We start from the raw sequence: 20,361 nt of genomic DNA, 5'->3' as shown, positions 1-20,361 counted from the left end.
ATTCCAGTGAGAAAGACTCTAGGAGAAAGATGCATAAATTGTGCTAACAAAGGGAGTTAAGCATAGTATCAAAGTGAAAAAAAGTGTGAAAATGAGTGGAGGGTCAAAAGATGGGACACAATTTATAAACCGGCAAAGAATAACTAGACCACTAATGAGGGAGAAATTAGGTACGAGGGAAAGCTAGCTAGTAATATAAAAAGATAGGAAGTGTTTCTGCAAGTATTAAAAAAAAGGTAACAAGTGAGCATTGGTCCTTTGAAGAGCAAGTCTGGAGGATTAAAAGTGAAATAAGGAAATGGCAGAAGTGAATAAAGTTGTCATCTGTTCCAAATGTCTGATCCCTTATTCTGAAACTACAAATCCCAGTTCTAGATTTCCCAGGCAGGGCAGCAGCCTCTCAGCATCTACCTCATCAAGCCCTCTCAGAATTTCTTATGTTTCAATGAGATCCTCTCTCATTCTTCTAAAGCCTAGGGAATAGAGGCCTAGAATGTCCTCAGATGGGACAGCCTTCTCATAGAATACCAAGTTACACCTGAACTGAGGGGGACTAATATCCTGGCGGGGAAATTTGCTAGAGCCACTTGGGAGGGTTTAAACTAGTTCGGCAGGCGGGTGGGACCCAAAGCAATAGGGAGACAGAAGAGAAGGTTGAGGAAGCATGTAGGTTAAAGAGAGCATGTTAAATAGTAAAGGCAGTGTCAATAATCCTAGTACTACACCGGTCAGGCAACAGCGGGGCAGAGAGCAAGGGAAGTCCAGATTAAACTGCATTTACTTCAATGCAAGAGGCCTGACGGAAAAGGCAGATGAACTCAGGGCATGGATGGGTACATGGGACAGGGATATTATAGCAATTACTGAAACATGACTAAGGGAGAGGGGGAAAAACTTGACCTCCTCTTGGCAAATAAGGGCAGGTGACAGAAGTGTTGGTGAGGGATCACTTTGGGACCAGTGACCATAATTCCAATAGTTTTAAGATAGCTATGAAGAATGATAGGTCTGGCCCAAAAGTTAAAATTCTAAATTGGGGCAAGGCCAACTTTGATGGTATTAGACAGGAACTTTCAAAAGTTGATTAGGGGGGGGCTGTTGGCAGGCAAAGGGACGGCTGGTAAGTGGGAGGCTTTCAAAAGTGTGTTAACCTGAGTTCAGGGTAAGCACATTCCTTTTAGAGTGAAGGGCAAGGCTGGCAGAAGTAGGGAACCCTGGGTGACTCGGGATATTGAGACCCTGGTCAAGAGGAAGGAGGAGGCATTTGACATGTATAGGCAGCTGGGATCAAGTGGATGCCTTGAAGAGTATAGAGGGTGTAGGAGTAGAGTTAAGAGAGAAATCAGGAGGGCAAAAAGGGGACATGAGGTTGCTTTGGCAGATAAGGCAAAGGAGAATCCAAAGAGCTTCTAGAAATACATAAAGGGCAAAAAAGTAACTAGGGAGAGCGTAGGGCCTCTTAAGGATCAACAAGGTCATCTATGTGCGGATCCACAAGAGATGGATGAGATCCTAAACGTATATTTCTCATCAGTATTTACTGTTGAGAAAGGCATGGATGTTAGGGAACTTGGGGAAACAAATATTGATGTCTTGAGGAGTACATATTACAGAGGAGGTGGTGCTGGAAGTCTTAAAGTGCATCAAGATAGATAAATCCCCAGGACCTGATTAAGTGTATCCCAGGATGTGGTGGGAGGCTAGGGAGGTCATTGCGGTCCCCTAGCAGAGATATTTGAATATCAACAGCCACAGGCGAGATGCCTGAAGATTGGAGGGTGGCAAATGTTGTACTTTTGTTTAAGGGCTGCAAGGAAAAGCCTGGGAACTACAGGCGGTGAGTTTAACATCTGTAGTGGGCAAGTTGTTAAAAAGCATTCTGAGGGACAAGAGCTACAGGCATTTAGAGGGGTAAGGACCGATTAGGGACAGTCAGCATGGCTTTGAGAATGAAATTGTGAGTCTCACGAATTTGATTGAGTTTTTTTGAAGGGGTAACCAAGAAGGTAGATGAAGGCAGTCGATGTTTTCTACATGGACTTTAGCAAGGTCTTTGACAAGGTACTGCATGTTAGGCTGTCATGGGATCCAGGTGGGGTAGCCAATTGGATACAAAATTGGCTTGATGACAGAAGACAGAGGGTGGTTGTAGAGGATTGTTTTTCAAACTGGAGGCTTGTGATCAGCAGTGTGCATCAGGGATTGGTGCTGGGTCCACTGTTATTTGTCATTTATATTAATGATTTGGATGAGAATTTAGGAGGCATGGTTTGTAAGAGTGCAAATGACACTAAGATTGGTAGCCATAATGTGGAGATGCCGGCGTTGGACTGAGATGGGCACAGTAAGAAGTCTCAACACCAGGACAGCAGCACTCCGAAAGCTCGTGATTCCAAATAAACGTGTTGGACTTTAACTTGGTGTTGTGAGACTTCTTACTAAGATTGGTGGCATACTGGACAGTGAAGGTGATCTAGTATTGCAAAGTGATCTTGATCAATTGGGCCAGTGGGCTGATGAATGGCAGATGGAGTTTAGTTTAGATAAATGTGAGGTGGTGCATTTTGGTAGATCGAACCAGGACAGGACTCATTTTGATTTGATTTGATTTATTATTGTCACATGTATTAACACAGTGAAAAGTATTGTTTCTTGCACACTATACAAACAAAACATACCGTTCGTGGAGAAGGAAAGGAGAGAGTGCAGAATGTAGTGTTACTGTCATAGCTAGGGTGTAGAGAAAGATCAACTTAATGCAAGGTAAGTCCATTCAAAAGTCTGACGGCAGCAGGGAAGAAACTGTTCTCGAGTTGGTTGGTACATGACCTCAGACTTTTGTATCTTTTTCCCAACGGAAGAAAGTGGAAGAGAGAATGTCTGGGGTGCATGGGGTCCTTAATTATGCTGGCTGCTTTGCCGAGGCAGCGAGAAGTGTAGACAGAGTCAATGGATGGGAAGCTGGTTTGCATGATGGATTGGGCTACATTCACGACCTTTTGTCGTTCCTTGGGTAGAACAGGAACCATACCAAGCTGTGATACAACCAGAAAGAATGCTTTCTATGGTGCATCGGTATAGAACAAAGAGATCTAGGTTCATAGCTCCTTGAAAGTGGAGTCACAGGTGGACAGCGTGATGAAGAAGGCATTCGGCATGCTTGGTTTCATTGGTCAGAACATTGAACACAGGATTTGGGACGCCTTGTTGAAGGTGTACAAGACATTGGTACGGCCACACTTGGAATACTGTGTACAGTTATAGTCACCCTATTATAGAAAGGATATCATTAAACAAGAAAGAGTGCAGAAAAGATTTACTGGGATGCTACCTGGACTTAATGGTTTGAGTTATAAGGAGAGGCTGGATAGACTGGGACTTCTTTCCTGGAGTGTAGGAGACTTAGGGGTGATCTTATAGAGGTCTATAAAATGATAAGGGGCATAGATAAGGTAGATAGTCAATGTATTTTCCCAAAGGTAGGGGAGTCTAAAACTAGAGGCCACAGATTTAAGGTGAGAGGGGAGAGATACAGAAGATCCAGAGGGGCAACTTTTTCAGAGGGTGGTGAGTATCTGGAATGAGCTGCCAGAGACAGCAGTAGAGGCGGGGACAATTTTGTCTTTTAAAAATCATTTAGACAGTTACATAGATAAAATGGGTATAGAGGAATATGGGTCAAATGCGGGCAATTAGGACTAGCTTAATGGTTAAAAACTGGGCAGCATGGACAAGTTGGGCCGAAGGGCTTGTTTCCATGATATAAACCTCTATGACGCTATGTCACATTACTCAGATCAGTTGCCTACTTTACTTAGCAAAATACCTTCCGATTATCCTCAAACATCTGTCTTAAAACATCCTATTTCTACTCCCTTCAACAGAAGCGGATATGTTTGCAATCCTCCTGTTTTAAGGAGACATTGTTTATTGTTTCAAAAAGTGGGTTTTGCATAATAAGAAGTGACCAATTAATTTAAATAAATTAATCAATTGCTTGTAAAATGTTCAGAGTGGCTTTTTTTTACAAAAAGGTAGGCCAACACACATTGCTTTTAAAATTCCAACATCAAAAGTAAATCTTTATCCGAATGATAAATATTCCATCAATCTGTTTTTAAATTTTCAATTAACCCCCAACAACGTTTGGGTGGTGTGGAGGGAGTTCCAGATTTCCATTACTCTTTGTATGAAGAAGTGCTTCCTGTCATCACCCTTCTACTCTTCAGTTATTCCCCCTTTATTCTGCAATAGGCCTGGTCCCAGGTAGACTGAAAGCTGGGGACCTCATTAACTCTGGGTTCCCAACCTGTAGTCTGTGTACCCTGGTAATCCGCAAGGGTATACTGCAGGTGGTCCGTGGGAAATTACGTGTACTTTTTTTGATTTGAATTATTGTCACATGTATTTACAGTGAAAAATATTGTTTCTTGTGCGCTATACAGAGAAAACATACCATTCATAGAGAAGGAAACGAGAGAGTGCAGAATGTCGTGTTACAGTCATAGCTAGGGTGTAGAGAAAGATCAACTTAATGCAAGCTAAGTCCATTCAAAAGTCTGACAGCAGCAGGGAAGAAGCTGTTCTTGAGTCGGTTGGTGCGTGACCTCAGACTTTTGTATCTTTTTCCTGAAGGAAGAAGGTGGAAGAGAGAATGTTCGGGGTGCGTGGCGTCCTTAATTATGCTGGCTGCTTTGCCGAGGCAGCAGGAAGAGTAGACAGAGTCAATGGATGGGAGGCTGGTTTATAATATGTAATATATAATCTTATATATATGATTATAATACATACCCTGTATTATACATACAAGGTATGTATTATAATCAATGTTACATTATTCTTCATGTGGAGATGCCGGCGTTGGACTGGGGTGAACACAGTAAGAGTTTTAACAACACCAGGTTAAAGTCCAACAGGTTTATTTGGTAGCATATACCATTAGCTTTCGGAGCACTGCTCCTTCGTCAGATGGAGTGGATATCCACTCCATCTGACGAAGGAGCAGCGCTCTGAAAGCTAATGGTATATGCTACCAAATAAACCTGTTGGACTTTAACCTGGTGTTGTTAAAACTCTTACATTATTCTTCACCATGGGATTGATTGGTCAAAATGTGTAGGAGTTAGCACAGATGGGGCTGTGCCCTGTTAGGCCAACACAGTGGGGTTATTACGTGTGTATGAGTAGTGGCTTAGCTAGCAACATCCATTCACTGCAGCGTCCATAGGGAGGCGTTAGCTGCAAATGCCTGTTGAGCTCATGACCATTTGGAGGAAGTGGTTAAAACAGTTAATTTTATCAAGGCCCATCCACTGAATTTGCGAATATTTGCAGCTCTACGTGACGAGATGGGCAGTGACCACAATCAACTACTTCTGTACACCAAGGACTGCTGGCTCTCCCGAGGAAAGGTACTCTCATGTCTTTTCGGGTTGCATGATGAAGTGAGAATATTTTTTACTTGACTCAGTTTAAACTCTCACAACGCTCGACTGATTTGCAGTGGCTTGCCAAGTTGGCATATATGGCAGATAGTTTCGATATTTTCACTGAAATGGTCTCAATTTGAGTCTTCAGAGAAAAAGAGTGACAGTTTTTTCATGTGCAGGACAAAATAGAAGATGTTAGAGAAGTGGGCCAAAGGACTTGAGCAGTCAAATTAGGACTCGTTGCAAATCTGTCAGATTTTTTGGCCACAGCAGAAATGCAGCTTCCAAACAGTGTGAAACATGACATCAGGAAGCAGCTGCAAGGTTTGAAAATGGCTACATGAGTACTTCCCTATTCTGGACACAAAGTTCAACTGGATACAAAATCCCTTTGCAAGCCTTGATGATGACATTCTCGCAAGCCTGACCTCGAGAGAGCGAGACAGCCTTGTGGAACTGTCCTGCGACAGTGCTTTAAAGCTAGAATTTCCTCAGAAATACCTGACTGACTTTTGGCTTCAAGTTGCAAAAGGGTAGGTTGTAGGAATATTTTATATTGGGTTTTTAGGGCTTGTCACATTGAAGACCAAATATTGGAATAAACTTAATGTTGAACTGGATTTCCGACTGACCGTCATTCCTGGAGTCTGACATTTAGCTTTTGCCGCCTGTGAAACAACATCAGCCTTCTGATTAGCTAAGCGTTGTCTGTCTCCACTGGTAGGCCTGCAGGTAAATGTGCTGTGCCCAGTGCAATGTATTTGTGAGTGCGCATCATAAACTAGTAGAAATAGCTGCATTTTTAATACCTGTTGATAAAAAAGTTTGACTCCCGTCAGCCATAAGCTATGTAAAAGAATGTTTAAAACGACTTGTGTATGTTGTAGTCACAAAAGCTTTTGATGACGATCTAGTGGTCCGCATAAAGAAAAAGGTTGGAAACTGCTGCCAGAGAGAATCTATGCTGGAGAGTTATGAGCTGAGGTTAAAAGAAACAAATCCTATTAAAGCAGCCAGGCAATGAACAAAAAAGTCCAAAGAGACGTACCTGAGTGAATGTCAGGTAGATGACAAGGTCTGATAACTCTCTTTAATGCATTTGCAAACAATGCTTAATGTAGAATGCTGTAATGAATGTGTGCAAAGTTATATCTGATAACTGTACTGTCTGGTGAATTACACTTTGTCTATATTACACAGCACAGAAACAGACCATTCAACCCAACTGGTCCATATTGGTGTTTATGCTCTACACCAGTTTCCTCCCACCCTCCTTCATTGTACCCCATTAACACATCCTACTTCCTTCTCCTGCATATGTTTATCTAGCATCCCTTTAAATGCACCTATGCTATTCACCCTAACTACTCCACGGGACAGCAAGTCCCTCATCCTAACCACTCAGGTTAAAGGCATTTCCCCAAAATTCCCTATTGGATTTATTGATTATCTGGTATTAATAGTTCTAGTTCTGGGCTCACCCACAAGTGGAAAAAGTTGCTCTACCTTTTATAATTTTGAAGACTCCTTGGCATCCACTATTCCAGATAGAACAGCCCCACTCTGTTCAGGCTTCCCTCACAGACATAAGCTCTCAGTTCTTTGGATCATTCTAGTATTTGTTTTCAACATTCTCCTGTGTGTCTCTACACTTTTTGGAGACCAGAACAGTTCACAGCACTCCAACCATGGTGTAACCAAGATTTTTTACAAGTTTATCCTAACTTCTCTGCCTTTCAATTTTAGCCCTGTGTAAATGATCTGCTTTTCATTTTTTATGGCCTTGCCATCAGATCCCTCTACTCCTTCACCCAACTTAGACACTTATTTTCCAAGAAGATTGCGACCTTCTTATTCCCCCCCGGAAAATGAACATTTACCTAATTGAGCAATACAATGGACAAATAATGTGAAGGGTAAGGAAAATGATTTTGACCTCTCCCGTGATTCTCCCATGAATTATTTGCAATATACTTTTCCAGGTTTTGTTTCCAATTTACTCAGTGTCAAAGTGATTTCAGAAAGCGGATTGCAGGTTGCTGATTTAAATAACTGTGTTCAGGACACAGTCACACTGCCATTTCAGCAACCATACCCCGGGCCATTTCCGTAATGTGTCAGCACTCACGATTATTAAGGGCAAAAACCTCACACAGAAATGCCAAAGTTCCGGATGTAAACAATCTACATTCATCAATATGTTAGAACAGACATTTTGAGGGCTGGCTGCACAGTGGTGCTATCTTTTGGTGGTTAACCAAGGCTCTGCTTGTCCTCTTTTAGGTGAACAAAGGACAATACAGCACAGGCACAGGCCCTTCGGCCCACCAAGACTGTGCCGATACTCGGTTTCTATCCCTCTGTTCGCCTCCCGTTCGTGTGTCTATCAAGATACGCCTTGAAAGTTGCTAACGTGCCTGCTTCCAGCACCTTCACAGGCGGTGTGTCCCAGGCACCCACCATCTTCTGTGTGAGAAACATTCCCCGCACATCTCCCCTAAACGTATCCCCTCTCACCTTAAACTGCGCCCTCTTGTAGTTGATACAAAAGATTCTGTGGCACTATTTTGAAAAGCAGAGACCTCCCGAGTGTTCACTTTTAACTCAACCGTCACTAAAAACAGACTATCTGGTCATTATGGTGCTCTGGGAGTTTGCTGTACACAAAAGTGGCGTTTTCAGCATTATAATAGCAGAAACACTTCAAAAGTTCTCCATTGGTTGTGAAGTGCTTTGGGACATCCTGCTGTGTAAACATAGGAGTTTCTTATTCAAATATATTCGAAACCGACAACATATAGAACAATAAACCTCGAAGGATTCCATTCTCTTGACATTTTACTCGGTTGGGTGAGGTGGCGGCTGAATGCTTTCCCGTGCAATGACCAGGTAATAAAGGTTATGTGGTTTGCACCGCGACTGTCCACAATGCTGAGGTTCTGCACTGTGACTGTCCACAATGCTGAGGGTTTGCACTGTGACTGTCCACAATGCTGAGGTTCTGCACCGTGACTGTTCACAATGCTGAGGTTCTGCACCGTGACTGTTCACAATGCTGAGGTTCTGCACTGTGACTGTCCACAATGCTGAGGTTCTGCACCGTGACTGTTCACAATGCTGAGGTTCTGCACTGTGACTGTCCACAATGCTGAGGTTCTGCACTGTGACTGTCCACAATGCTGAGGGTTTGCACTGTGACTGTCCACAATGCTGAGGTTCTGCACCGTGACTGTTCACAATGCTGAGGTTCTGCACCGTGACTGTTCACAATGCTGAGGTTCTGCACTGTGACTGTCCACAATGCTGAGGTTCTGCACCGTGACTGTTCACAATGCTGAGGTTCTGCACTGTGACTGTCCACAATGCTGAGGGTCTGCACTGTGACTGTTCACAATGCTGAGGGTCTGCACTGTGACTGTCCACAATGCTGAGGGTCTGCACCGTGACTGTTCACAATGCTGAGGTTCTGCACCGTGACTGTTCACAATGCTGAGGGTCTGCACTGTGACTGTCCACAATGCTGAGGTTCTGCACTGTGACTGTCCACAATGCTGAGGGTCTGCACTGTGACTGTCCACAATGCTGAGGGTCTGCACTGTGACTGTCCACAATGCTGAGGTTCTGCACTGTGACTGTCCACAATGCTGAGGGTCTGCACTGTGACTGTCCACAATGCTGAGGGTCTGCACTGTGACTGTTCACAATGCTGAGGGTCTGCACTGTGACTGTCCACAATGCTGAGGGTCTGCACTGTGACTGTCCACAATGCTGAGGGTCTGCACTGTGACTGTCCACAATGCTGAGGGTCTGCACCGTGACTGTCCACAATGCTGAGGTTCTGCACTGAGACTGTTCACAATGCTGAGGGTCTGCACTGTGACTGTCCACAATGCTGAGGGTCTGCACTGTGACTGTCCACAATGCTGAGGGTCTGCACTGTGACTGTCCACAATGCTGAGGGTCTGCACCGTGACTGTCCACAATGCTGAGGTTCTGCACTGAGACTGTTCACAATGCTGAGGGTCTGCACCGTGACTGTCCACAATGCTGAGGTTCTGCACTGAGACTGTTCACAATGCTGAGGGTCTGCACTGTGACTGTCCACAATGCTGAGGGTCTGCACTGTGACTGTTCACAATGCTGAGGGTTTGCACCGTGACTGTCCACAATGCTGAGGGTTTGCACCGTGACTGTTCACAATGCTGAGGGTCTGCACTGTGACTGTCCACAATGCTGAGGTTCTGCACTGTGACTGTTCACAATGCTGAGGGTCTGCACTGTGACTGTTCACAATGCTGAGGTTCTGCACTGTGACTGTTCACAATGCTGAGGGTCTGCACTGTGACTGTCCACAATGCTGAGGTTCTGCACCGTGACTGTTCACAATGCTGAGGGTCTGCACCGTGACTGTCCACAATGCTGAGGGTCTGCACTGTGTCTGTCCACAATGCTGAGGTTCTGCACCGTGACTGTTCACAATGCTGAGGGTCTGCACTGTGACTGTTCACAATGCTGAGGGTCTGCACTGTGACTGTCCACAATGCTGAGGGTTTGCACCGTGACTGTTCACAATGCTGAGGGTCTGCACTGTGACTGTCCACAATGCTGAGGTTCTGCACTGTGACTGTTCACAATGCTGAGGGTTTGCACCGTGACTGTTCACAATGCTGAGGGTCTGCACTGTGACTGTCCACAATGCTGAGGTTCTGCACTGTGACTGTTCACAATGCTGAGGGTCTGCACCGTGACTGTCCACAATGCTGAGGGTCTGCACCGTGACTGTCCACAATGCTGAGGTTCTGCACTGTGACTGTCCACAATGCTGAGGGTCTGCACTGTGACTGTCCGCAATGCTGAGGGTCTGCACTGTGACTGTTCACAATGCTGAGGGTCTGCACTGCGACTGTCCGCAATGCTGAGGGTCTGCACTGTGACTGTCCACAATGCTGAGGGTTTGCACCGTGACTGTCCACAATGCTGAGGGTCTGCACTGTGACTGTCCACAATGCTGAGGGTCTGCACTGTGACTGTTCACAATGCTGAGGTTCTGCACCGTGACTGTCCACAATGCTGAGGTTCTGCACTGTGACTGTTCGCAATGCTGAGGGTCTGCACTGTGACTGTCCGCAATGCTGAGGGTCTGCACCGTGACTGTCCACAATGCTGAGGGTCTGCACGGTGACTGTCCACAATGCTGAGGGTCTGCACCGTGACTGTCCACAATGCTGAGGGTCTGCACAGTGACTGTCCGCAATGCTGAGGGTTTGCACCGTGACTGTCCACAATGCTGAGGGTCTGCACTGTGACTGTCCACAATGCTGAGGGTCTGCACCGTGACTGTCCACAATGCTGAGGGTCTGCACTGTGACTGTTCACAATGCTGAGGTTCTGCACCGTGACTGTCCACAATGCTGAGGTTCTGCACCGTGACTGTCCACAATGCTGAGGTTCTGCACTGTGACTGTCCACAATGCTGAGGGTCTGCACTGTGACTGTTCACAATGCTGAGGGTTTGCACTGTGACTGTTCACAATGCTGAGGGTCTGCACTGTGACTGTTCACAATGCTGAGGGTTTGCACTGTGACTGTTCACAATGCTGAGGTTCTGCACTGTGACTGTCCACAATGCTGAGGGTCTGCACTGTGACTGTCCACAATGCTGAGGGTCTGCACTGTGACTGTTCACAATGCTGAGGGTCTGCACTGTGACTGTCCACAATGCTGAGGGTCTGCACTGTGACTGTCCACAATGCTGAGGTTCTGCACCGTGACTGTTCACAATGCTGAGGTTCTGCACCGTGACTGTCCACAATGCTGAGGGTCTGCACTGTGACTGTCCGCAATGGTATTGCAAATACTTAGCTCACGGCTAGGAAACGTAAAAGCAAATCTCGGAGAAAATATATTTATCGCACAAACTAAATTGCTATGTAGATTAGAAAACAGCAGCAGGGGCATGAAGAATCTCAAGAGTCATGTGTGAAAATGAACACCACGTACTGGCATGACTACATGAGGTTACTGGCCAAACAGGCAGCAATGGTGAAAGAATCACTAAAACAGGGTTTAGTTTGGACTGGCTTACTTGGTTTAATTTTTACAGACTGTATTTCGGAATGCTCTGGTGTTAGTGAAGGATGCCTATTGTGTTGCCAGTTTTGGAAACACACATTAAAGAAAGCAGACTCGACGAGGTAACCTGGATCTCGAATGAAGACAACTAATCATTGAGAATGCATTCACGGAAAATTGGCCTCCAATTTCTAACTGCTCTTTTCATTCGAGTGTGCACTGAATGAACGGGGTAATTGAAGCTTTTCATTTGAATTCAGTTTCAAAATTCTATTTTTGAAAAAATACAGAAATATTAAGCTGAGTGCAAAAACACGCCACCTGGAAAGATGGTGGAAGCCGATTTCCTTCATAATTTTAAAAAGGATTTGGACAAATACTTGAAGTCGAGGAACATAACAAGGTTAACATAGAAACTAGAAGCACGAGTAGACCATTCGGCCCTTTGAACCTGCTCTGCCATTTATTTTGATCATGGCTGATTACCAAATTCAATATCCTGATCCCCCTTTCCCTCCATATCCCTTAGTCTCTTTAGCCCCAAGAGCTATATCTAATTTATTTTTGAAATCAGACAATGTTTTGGCCTCATCTATTTTCTGTGGTAGTGAATTCCACACATTCGCCACTCTTTGGGGATACGGATACAAGGCAGATAAAAAGTGGGACTAAACCTGACTGCTCTTTTAAAGAGATGGTATTGGTATGATGGGTTGAATGGCCTAATGTCGCGTGGTAGGTTTCTACAATCAGTCAAAATGACCATGTCGCTGTTGGTTTGGCACAAAACCAAACTGGTTCACTAATGTCCTTTAGGGAAGGAAAACAGCAATTATTTACCTGGTCCAGCCGACATCTGAGTCTGGTTCCACCCAATATAGTTGACTCTTAATGGCCTCTGATATATGAGTGAGCAAGCTGTTATGCATTGCCACTTTCTCTGGGCAATTTATCCAGCAGTTCACACTGCATTGTTCCATTTCATCACAACAAACACTTGTATTTGCACTGCACCTTAAACACAAAATGTTACAAGATACCACTGGATTGTTAAATTTAAAAAATGGACACCGAATTACATTTGGAGATGTTAGAGCACATGGCTAAAAACTTTGTCGGGGTAGGTTTTAAGGAGCGTTTTAAAGAAGGGAGTTATAGAAACAAGAGATTTAGAGAAAAGATTCAGAGTTTTGGGCCTAAGAAGCTAAAGGCATGGTCATCATTGATGAAGCGATGAAAATTGGGGATATACAAGAGGCTAGAATGAGAGCGCTGAAATCTTGTAGAGATAGAGAGGGGAAGGAAGTGAGGCCATGAAGAGCTTTGGAAACAGGAATGATAATTTTTAGATGAAGACATTGCAGGACTAGGAACTAATGTAGGTCAGTGACTGCAGGGGTGATGGATGAGAGAGACTTGCGCAAGTTAGGAAACAGGCAGCAGAATTGTGGAATGAGTTCAGCAAGGAGTGAGGTCAGCCAGGAGCGATTTGGAACCGTGGCTTCAAATAAAGAACAATAAAAGTCTTCAACTCTATCGAAGGGTCATTCTGACTCGAAACGCTGGCCCTGTTCTCTCTCCACAGATGCTGTCAGACCTGCTGAGATTTTCCAGCATTTTCTGTTTTTGTTTGAGATTCTATCATCCGCAGTATTTTGCCTGAATAATAAAAGTATGATGTTTGGCAGCTTGGGCTCAAGGCAATAAACAGCCTGCCAGTGACAAGAAAAGATATGTTTAATTGCCATGCACAGAAACTGTGTTTCGCTGAGTGATCTTCTGGCTACACAATTCCTGTTATAGATAACCAAACATTGTACTATTAAAGTCAGATAATTATTTTTGCTCTTTTTCTTAAAATCATCAATAGAAATATTGGCTCCTGTCCTGAACAGCAGAGAAAACACCAACGGCAGCTAATGAACCGGAAACTGGCATTCCTGAGGATGCTCAATCGCTGAAACTGATAGGTTTTTGGATATTAAGGGAATCGACAGATAGGCTGCTTTGAAGCAGGTGATCAGCCATGATCCTAGTGAATGGCCAAACAGGCTTGAGGGAACTTACGCCTGCTCCTATTTCGAAGGAAGAGGTTTCAACTATAGCTCAGCCCACATAAGGCTGAAACATGGATTTTTTCCATTTTTATTGTCAACATCCCACCCTCCCAGGCTTACTAAAAGTTGTTAAGACATCAAAAAAAATCCTCCAACACAATCATCCTAATTTCCCCATCTGTATAAGCACCTAATTATTGCAAATGGATTATACTCGACCCGTTTTGTACAATAATGGCTAACACATGACTGTTGTTCCTGTGTTAGAATTGATCGACAATAACACCACGGTGTAATTTTAAAAATATTTTGCTCATGGGATGTGGTGGACGTTTATATTTTTAAATTTCTTGTGAAAATAGATCATTTGGTGGAGTTCCTGCAATTTCACCAGAAACCTCTAAAACCCTTCTCACCTTCTGGGTTGTTCACCACTTCCCTGGAATAAAGCAAAACACTGCGGAAACAAATGGGAACATGGCGGATTATTGCAATCCTCGGACATGCGCCAACAAAACTCCGGGCAAAATGTAGTCACTTTTTGGCCAAAATCAGAGAAGCATGGGCTCCATCTAAGTTTTATTGCACGAATATCCTCCACTCTCTGCGTTTCGCTGGAGAAATCAGCCTGTTTATAATGGGAAGACTTTGCTACAGATTTGGTCATGAAGTTTTCTTTGCTGCTTAGTATAACTCCCACCCTGTCTCTATCACAGTGGTGTTCACACTCACTGTGGAGTGTTTCCTATGGCAGAGTGAGCACTATAACCATGTTTATCATCTGTAACGCGTTAAGGCATCTGCTTCAATGAAAGGTCAGACAGCATCAATTGAACTAATATCCACACAAGGCAGGTTGCTCTCAACCAGTTGCAAATAAATGTAGAAAAAACTAGGCACTGGACTAGTAAATTAGTTTCAAATTATCTGAATGTTTTCACGGTACTGTAAATAAATCCCCAGGCTCATTCTGAGCTAATCCAGGATATGATGCCGGCGTTGGACTGGGGTAAACACAGTAAGAGTTTTAACAACACCAGGTTAAAGTCCAGCAGGTTTATTTGATAGCAAATGCCATTAGTTTTCGGAGCGCTGCTCCTTCGTCAGATGGAGTGGATATCTGCTCTCAAATAGGGCATAGAGAGACACCAGTGTCCCTGTACAGTGTCTCTGTATGCCCTGTTTGAGAGCAGATATCCACTCCATCTGACGAAGGAGCAGCGCTCCGAAAGCTAATGGCATTTGCTACCAAATAAACCTGCTGGACTTTAACCTGGTGTTGTTAAAACTCTTACTGTAATCCAGGATAGTCAGTTTTCCCTTGGAGGTGAAATACATTGAGTACACATCAAGTGCAGAAGAGTGAGCTTTTGTGCAAAGTATATGATGCAGTGAAGTGCTCACCCTTTGGTTAGGTGTTGAGTTCACTGGGGTTTTATGCTTCTATGCCTGCCAGCCCACAATTACTCTCTCCGCCTGTGTTGAAGTGACTGGGCAGAAAGCAAGAGTCCAGAAATAGAAAAGCCCAGCCAGTAATGCTGAGTGACAGATAAATAACTCTCTGACAAGACGACAAATCTCAGCTACAAACTATGAACCAGAAAAAATAAACACAGAAAATGAACAGATGCCGAAGTCAAACAACAGAGATAAATCATAGTGGCTTTATTACCACACTTACAAAAATGTGCTTCCTAAACGAAATGGCTTGAAACTTGGGCACGCAACTGCGCGGAACAGCTTCTGTGTGAAATTGGACGTACATGAGAATTTCCACTTACCCAGTCAGTCAACCGACTGTCAGAGCAGAAATGACCCACACAAACCTCGATAAAGGATCCCAATTATATCCCTGCACTGCACTGAAAGCTGAACTTGAATTACAAGATCAAATAGAGGCATTTAAAATTGTTCAGAGGTTTGATGGTGTAAATGTAGAAACATTTCTATTAGTTGGTTGTGGGGTGTGTGAGAAGTCGAATACTCGGGCCATCAATATAGGGTAATCACTAATAAATCTCTCTCAAAACTCAGGAGAAATGTCTTGACCCAGGGTGTTTAGAATGAAGAACTGACCACCATGAAGAGTGGGGATGAATAACTTTGGAGTCTGAAAACGGAAGTTATATAAGTAAATGAGGAAGAAAGAATATTGATCTCTCTCTCACACTGTCCCAGCTTTTCTGTCCTTCTCCCTCAAAGTCTCTGTCCTACTGATGGCTGTCTCTTTGGGAACACAAAACCATGCCCGTCACAGTTATACTGGAGTAGCTTGGATGTATATTGCTACATTACACTAGTGACTATACTTCAAAAGTACTTCACTGGTTATAAAGCACTTTGGCATATCCTCAGGCTTTTTTTGCACACTGTTCTTTAATACCAGTTTAGGGGAAGCTAGAGAAGGAAAAGAAGCAGAAGGATATGCTGATAAAGTGAGATGAAGAAAGGTTAAAAAAAAGCTTGTGTGGACCATGTGTCTAATGTGCTGTGTCTAAATTGATATCCTGGGCTTTCCTGCCGAACATTCTGCCTGCACCATCAGCTAAGGATTGCATCATTACAAGGTGCAAACTGATCACTACCATTTCAGGGTGGCTATGCGTAATAAACCGGATCTGAGTGGAAACAGTGAATTACAGATCGGTAAGGCTATTAGTTGTTGGGAAAATACTGGAATCTATTAAGGAAGTCTCAACGACGCACTTAGAAAAACACAGAATTAGAACAAGTTAATACGGTTTTAGTGGCGGGAAATCCTGTTTGACAAATTTATTAGTTTTTTCAGAATCTAGCTAAAGGGGATACCCTGGCTTTCCAAAAGGCTAATAGGCAAGATAGGCTCATGGAGTTGGAAATAATATATTAGCATGGATAGAGGATTAGGTTCCTTTGAGTTTTTATCCAACTCCCTTTTGAAAATTATGACTGAATCTGCTTCCATCGTCCTTTCAGGCAGTGCATTCCAAGTCATAGCTTGAAATCTAACCTCCCTCTGATGATTTTGCCAATTAGCTTAAATGGCCTTACGACCTATCCTCTGCCAAAGTTGTGAAAAGCCGCATAAGGTTTCAACAAGGAGTAAATGATCTCAATATATATATATATATATATATATATATATATATATACATACACATATCGTCAAATATTTCTCTTGATTAATCACTCACTAGGGTGGCTGGTTCTTGGATAACAGATGATAGTTTGCATGTCCATTATTTATCAAGACAAAACATCTTCCAGATGTGTTACTAACTTACCCCCATTACTTTACCCCGTTGCTCCAGGTCCTCCCACATGGAATGCACGATGTACTTGCACATATATTTCCCCTCTCGGCCTTCCTGTTTCATACGCACCAGAGCCATCCTGGAAAAACAAAAGCAAGACTTGGCTAAGAAGCAGAATAATCATCTTTCTAAACGGCAAAGCTTGGAGAGGGCTTACATTTCATGCTAGTCAAGTTGAGGGACACCAGTGAGAAAAGAATGGAATGCTTTCTATTTCAAAAAAACATCTGGCAGCTATATAGTGCCTTTTAACATAGTGAGACTTCCCAAGGCACTTCATAGAAGTGTTAACAAACATAATTTGACACTGAGCAGCACAGGTGACCAAAAGCTATGAACTGCAGGAAATGCGGCATTCAGTATGTACACAAGGTTCCACATACAATGTGATGACTGGACAAACTGTTTATACTGACTGCTTTGTAAATACCACATTTTGCTTGTAGAAGTCCACCAGTTCTATGTTTTCTGCCCTCTATTTCCCTTTGTGTACAGTTCCATTCCGAACACCATCTTTCCATCATCGACCTTATCTGTCTTGTTTCTCTCTGTTCAGTTTTATTCCATATCTTCTTCCAGTTTCTCATGACATGCAATCCCTGCATTCGAAGGGCTGAATGAAGTAAGGGAGACCAAGTAGCCAAACAACAATGGCCAAAGTAAAATAAAAGCTAATTACTGCAGATGCAAAATGCAATCTGAAACAAAAACAGAAAATGCTGGAAAATCTCAGCAGGTCTGATAGCGTCAGTGGAGAGAGAACGGAGCTAATGTTGCGAGTCTGGATGACTCTTTATTAGAGCATGGCCAAAACATTGAGAACAAATCGGCAACTCTTGCTCATTGGAAATACAGCATGTGCAGTCCTTGCGTTCTCTTAAAATCAGATGTTCTTTCTTGCTTGAAAAACCAGATTAGATCACAGAATGATATACATGGACCACAAATACTGGGCACAATTCTGCCTTCCATGGATATGGAGGTCCTGATTTGATTTGATCTTTATCACATGTATTGGTATACAGCTAAGAGTATTGTTTCTTGCGAGCTACACAGACAAAACATACCATTCATAGAGTACGTAGGGGAGAAGGAAAGGGTGCAGAATGTAGTGCTACAGTCACAGCTAGGGTGTAGAGAAAGATCGACTTAATATAAGGTAGGTCCATTCAAAATTCTGATGGCAGCAGGGAAGAAGCTGTTCTTGAGTTGGTTGGTACGTGATCTCAGACTTTTGTATCTTTTTCCCGATGGAAGAAGGTGGAAAAGAGTATGTCCAGGGTACGTGGGGTCCTTGATAATGCTGGCTGCTTTTCTGAGGCAGCAGGAAGTGTAGACAGAGTCAATGGATGGGAGGCTGGTTTGCGTGATGGACTGGGCTACGTTCACAACCCTTTGTATTTTCTTGCAGTTTTGGTCAAAGCAGGAGCCATAACAAGTTGTGACACATCCCGAAAGAATGCTTTCTATGGTGCATCTGTAAAAATTGGAGAGATTTATAGCAGACATACTGAATTTCCTTAGCCTCCTGAAAGAGTAGAGGTATCGATGGGTTTTCTTAACTATAGCGTCAGTGTGGAGGGACCAGGACAGGATCTTGGTGATCTGGACACCCAGAAACCTGAAGCTCTCGACCATTTCCCCTCACCATCGCTGATGTAGACAGGGGCATGTCGTCCACTTCGCTTTCTCAAGTCGATGACTATCTCCTTTGTTTTACTAACATTGAGGGGGAGATTATCGCACCATTTCACCAGATTCTCTCTTTCCTGTACTCCATCTCATAATTGTTTGAGGTCCAACCCACTATGATGGTGTCATCAGCAAACTTGAAAATGGAGTTCGAGCAGAATTTGGTCACACGAATAGAAAGTAGATAGAGGACAGATACTAATGTGCAAGTAGAAATCATCCTAGACATTATTTCTTGAATGAAATTACTTGCGCTCACAAAAAACAGTGCGAATGAAGATAACAATTCTTTATAAACACAATGGTGTCCTCACACATCTTCGGGAACCTTTTACCATTGACGTTGACAGTCGCAACATTCTTTCCGGAATTCAAAGCTCAAGACCTCATGGTACACGGCAGTTTGTGAAAGTAATTACACTTCGCATTTTAGGAATTTTCCAGTCAATTTTTAATGTAAGCATCTGCATTAAGTACTCTTCATGCACTAAATTTAATTTGCAGCTGAGCTGCTCCAAGACCATAACTTCTGATGCAGAACTTCATGACTTCATTCTAAATTTTCTTTCCTAGATATGGTGGTAATGTCACCAATTGAGAATCTACAGCACTGCCAGGAATGATTTATAATCGCTATACTATACCAGCTTTGACAAAGGATCATCTGGATTCGAAACGTCAGTTCTTTTCTCTCCTTACAGATGCTGCCAGACCTGCTGAGATTTTCCAGCATTTTCTCTTTTGGTTAACGATTTATACTAACCTGCTCGCAGCTTAAAAGTTCACACTTTAACTACTCCCACTGAACATTTAGTAATTCAAGCATTTTTAAGTGGGAAAGACAGATATTAGCTATCATACTGCGAATTTACCAAGACACAGTTATTCAAAGAGAATAAATTCAAACCTAATCCATAGAAACGATATTTCACTGAGAGAGCGATCAATAAATAGAATGAAACAGTGTTGATTCATTCAAATACAAATTAGATTTCTTTCAGAAAATAACAATTTGGGATCCATTCGGAGTCATTTGAGACATGACGTGTGGAGAGTGTAACATGACTTGGGAGGAACAGATGACTTATGTTTCTAAAACTCTCAACTACTAGGGTTTTCCTTCCCTTAAATCGGAGTCTGATAACTCATGTTTAGATCACTGAGAGTTATCAACAACTCCACTATCTGACTGCCATGTTGGTAAAGGGTGAATGAGATGGATTAAGTTCTTTTATCATCTCGCAATTCATGTGTATCTAAAACCCAGATATACTGAAATATCATTACTAGAGTACAAGCAAACTGAAAGTGACTTCATTTTCTGCTGTGGGTTCTCTCATGACTGAGGAGTCTGAAGCAAGATTGGCATGGTGTCCACAGGATTGAGAGTTTATTTTGACACTGATTTGATTTGACTTATTGTCACATGTATTGGTATACAGTGAAAAGTATCATTTCTTGCGCACTATACAGACAAAGCATACCGTTCATAGAGTACATTGAGGAGGAAAGGAGAGGGTGCAGAATATCGTGTTGCACTTACAGATAGGGTGGAGAAAGATCTGCTTAATATATGGTAGATTCATTCTAAAGACTGACGGCAGCAGGGAAATGTCTGTAGCTGTGCCACCTCTGGCCTTCCTCTGTACATGTTGGGTGTTGAAGTTTAGCTTAAATGGTTCTTGAAGCATGCTAAACCAAATTTTGGTGCTTACCTCTTCATGGACCGCTCGGTTGCAGTGTTTTCTGAGAGAGACAGTGTATAATGCAAAAGTTTGAAAGTTTATTTTTAGGGTGTCCTGTGTACTGACCACCTTA

At 43.1% G+C, this 20,361-nt stretch overlaps 1 protein-coding gene across 1 annotated transcript in view; it reads right to left on the bottom strand.

Annotated features, from left to right (window-relative positions):
• Positions 1-20,361, bottom strand: part of uqcc1 (ubiquinol-cytochrome c reductase complex assembly factor 1) — a 107,589-nt gene that overhangs the window by 25,636 nt on the left and 61,592 nt on the right. The window contains exon 6 of the mRNA XM_078236885.1: positions 16,822-16,930. Coding sequence (XP_078093011.1) covers positions 16,822-16,930 — 109 coding nt within the window. The remainder of the gene's footprint in view (positions 1-16,821; positions 16,931-20,361) is intronic.

Source organism: Mustelus asterias, chromosome 20, assembly GCF_964213995.1.
Source record: "Mustelus asterias chromosome 20, sMusAst1.hap1.1, whole genome shotgun sequence".
NCBI classification, from domain to species: domain Eukaryota; kingdom Metazoa; phylum Chordata; class Chondrichthyes; order Carcharhiniformes; family Triakidae; genus Mustelus; species Mustelus asterias.
This window is presented reverse-complemented; position numbering and strand designations above follow the sequence as displayed.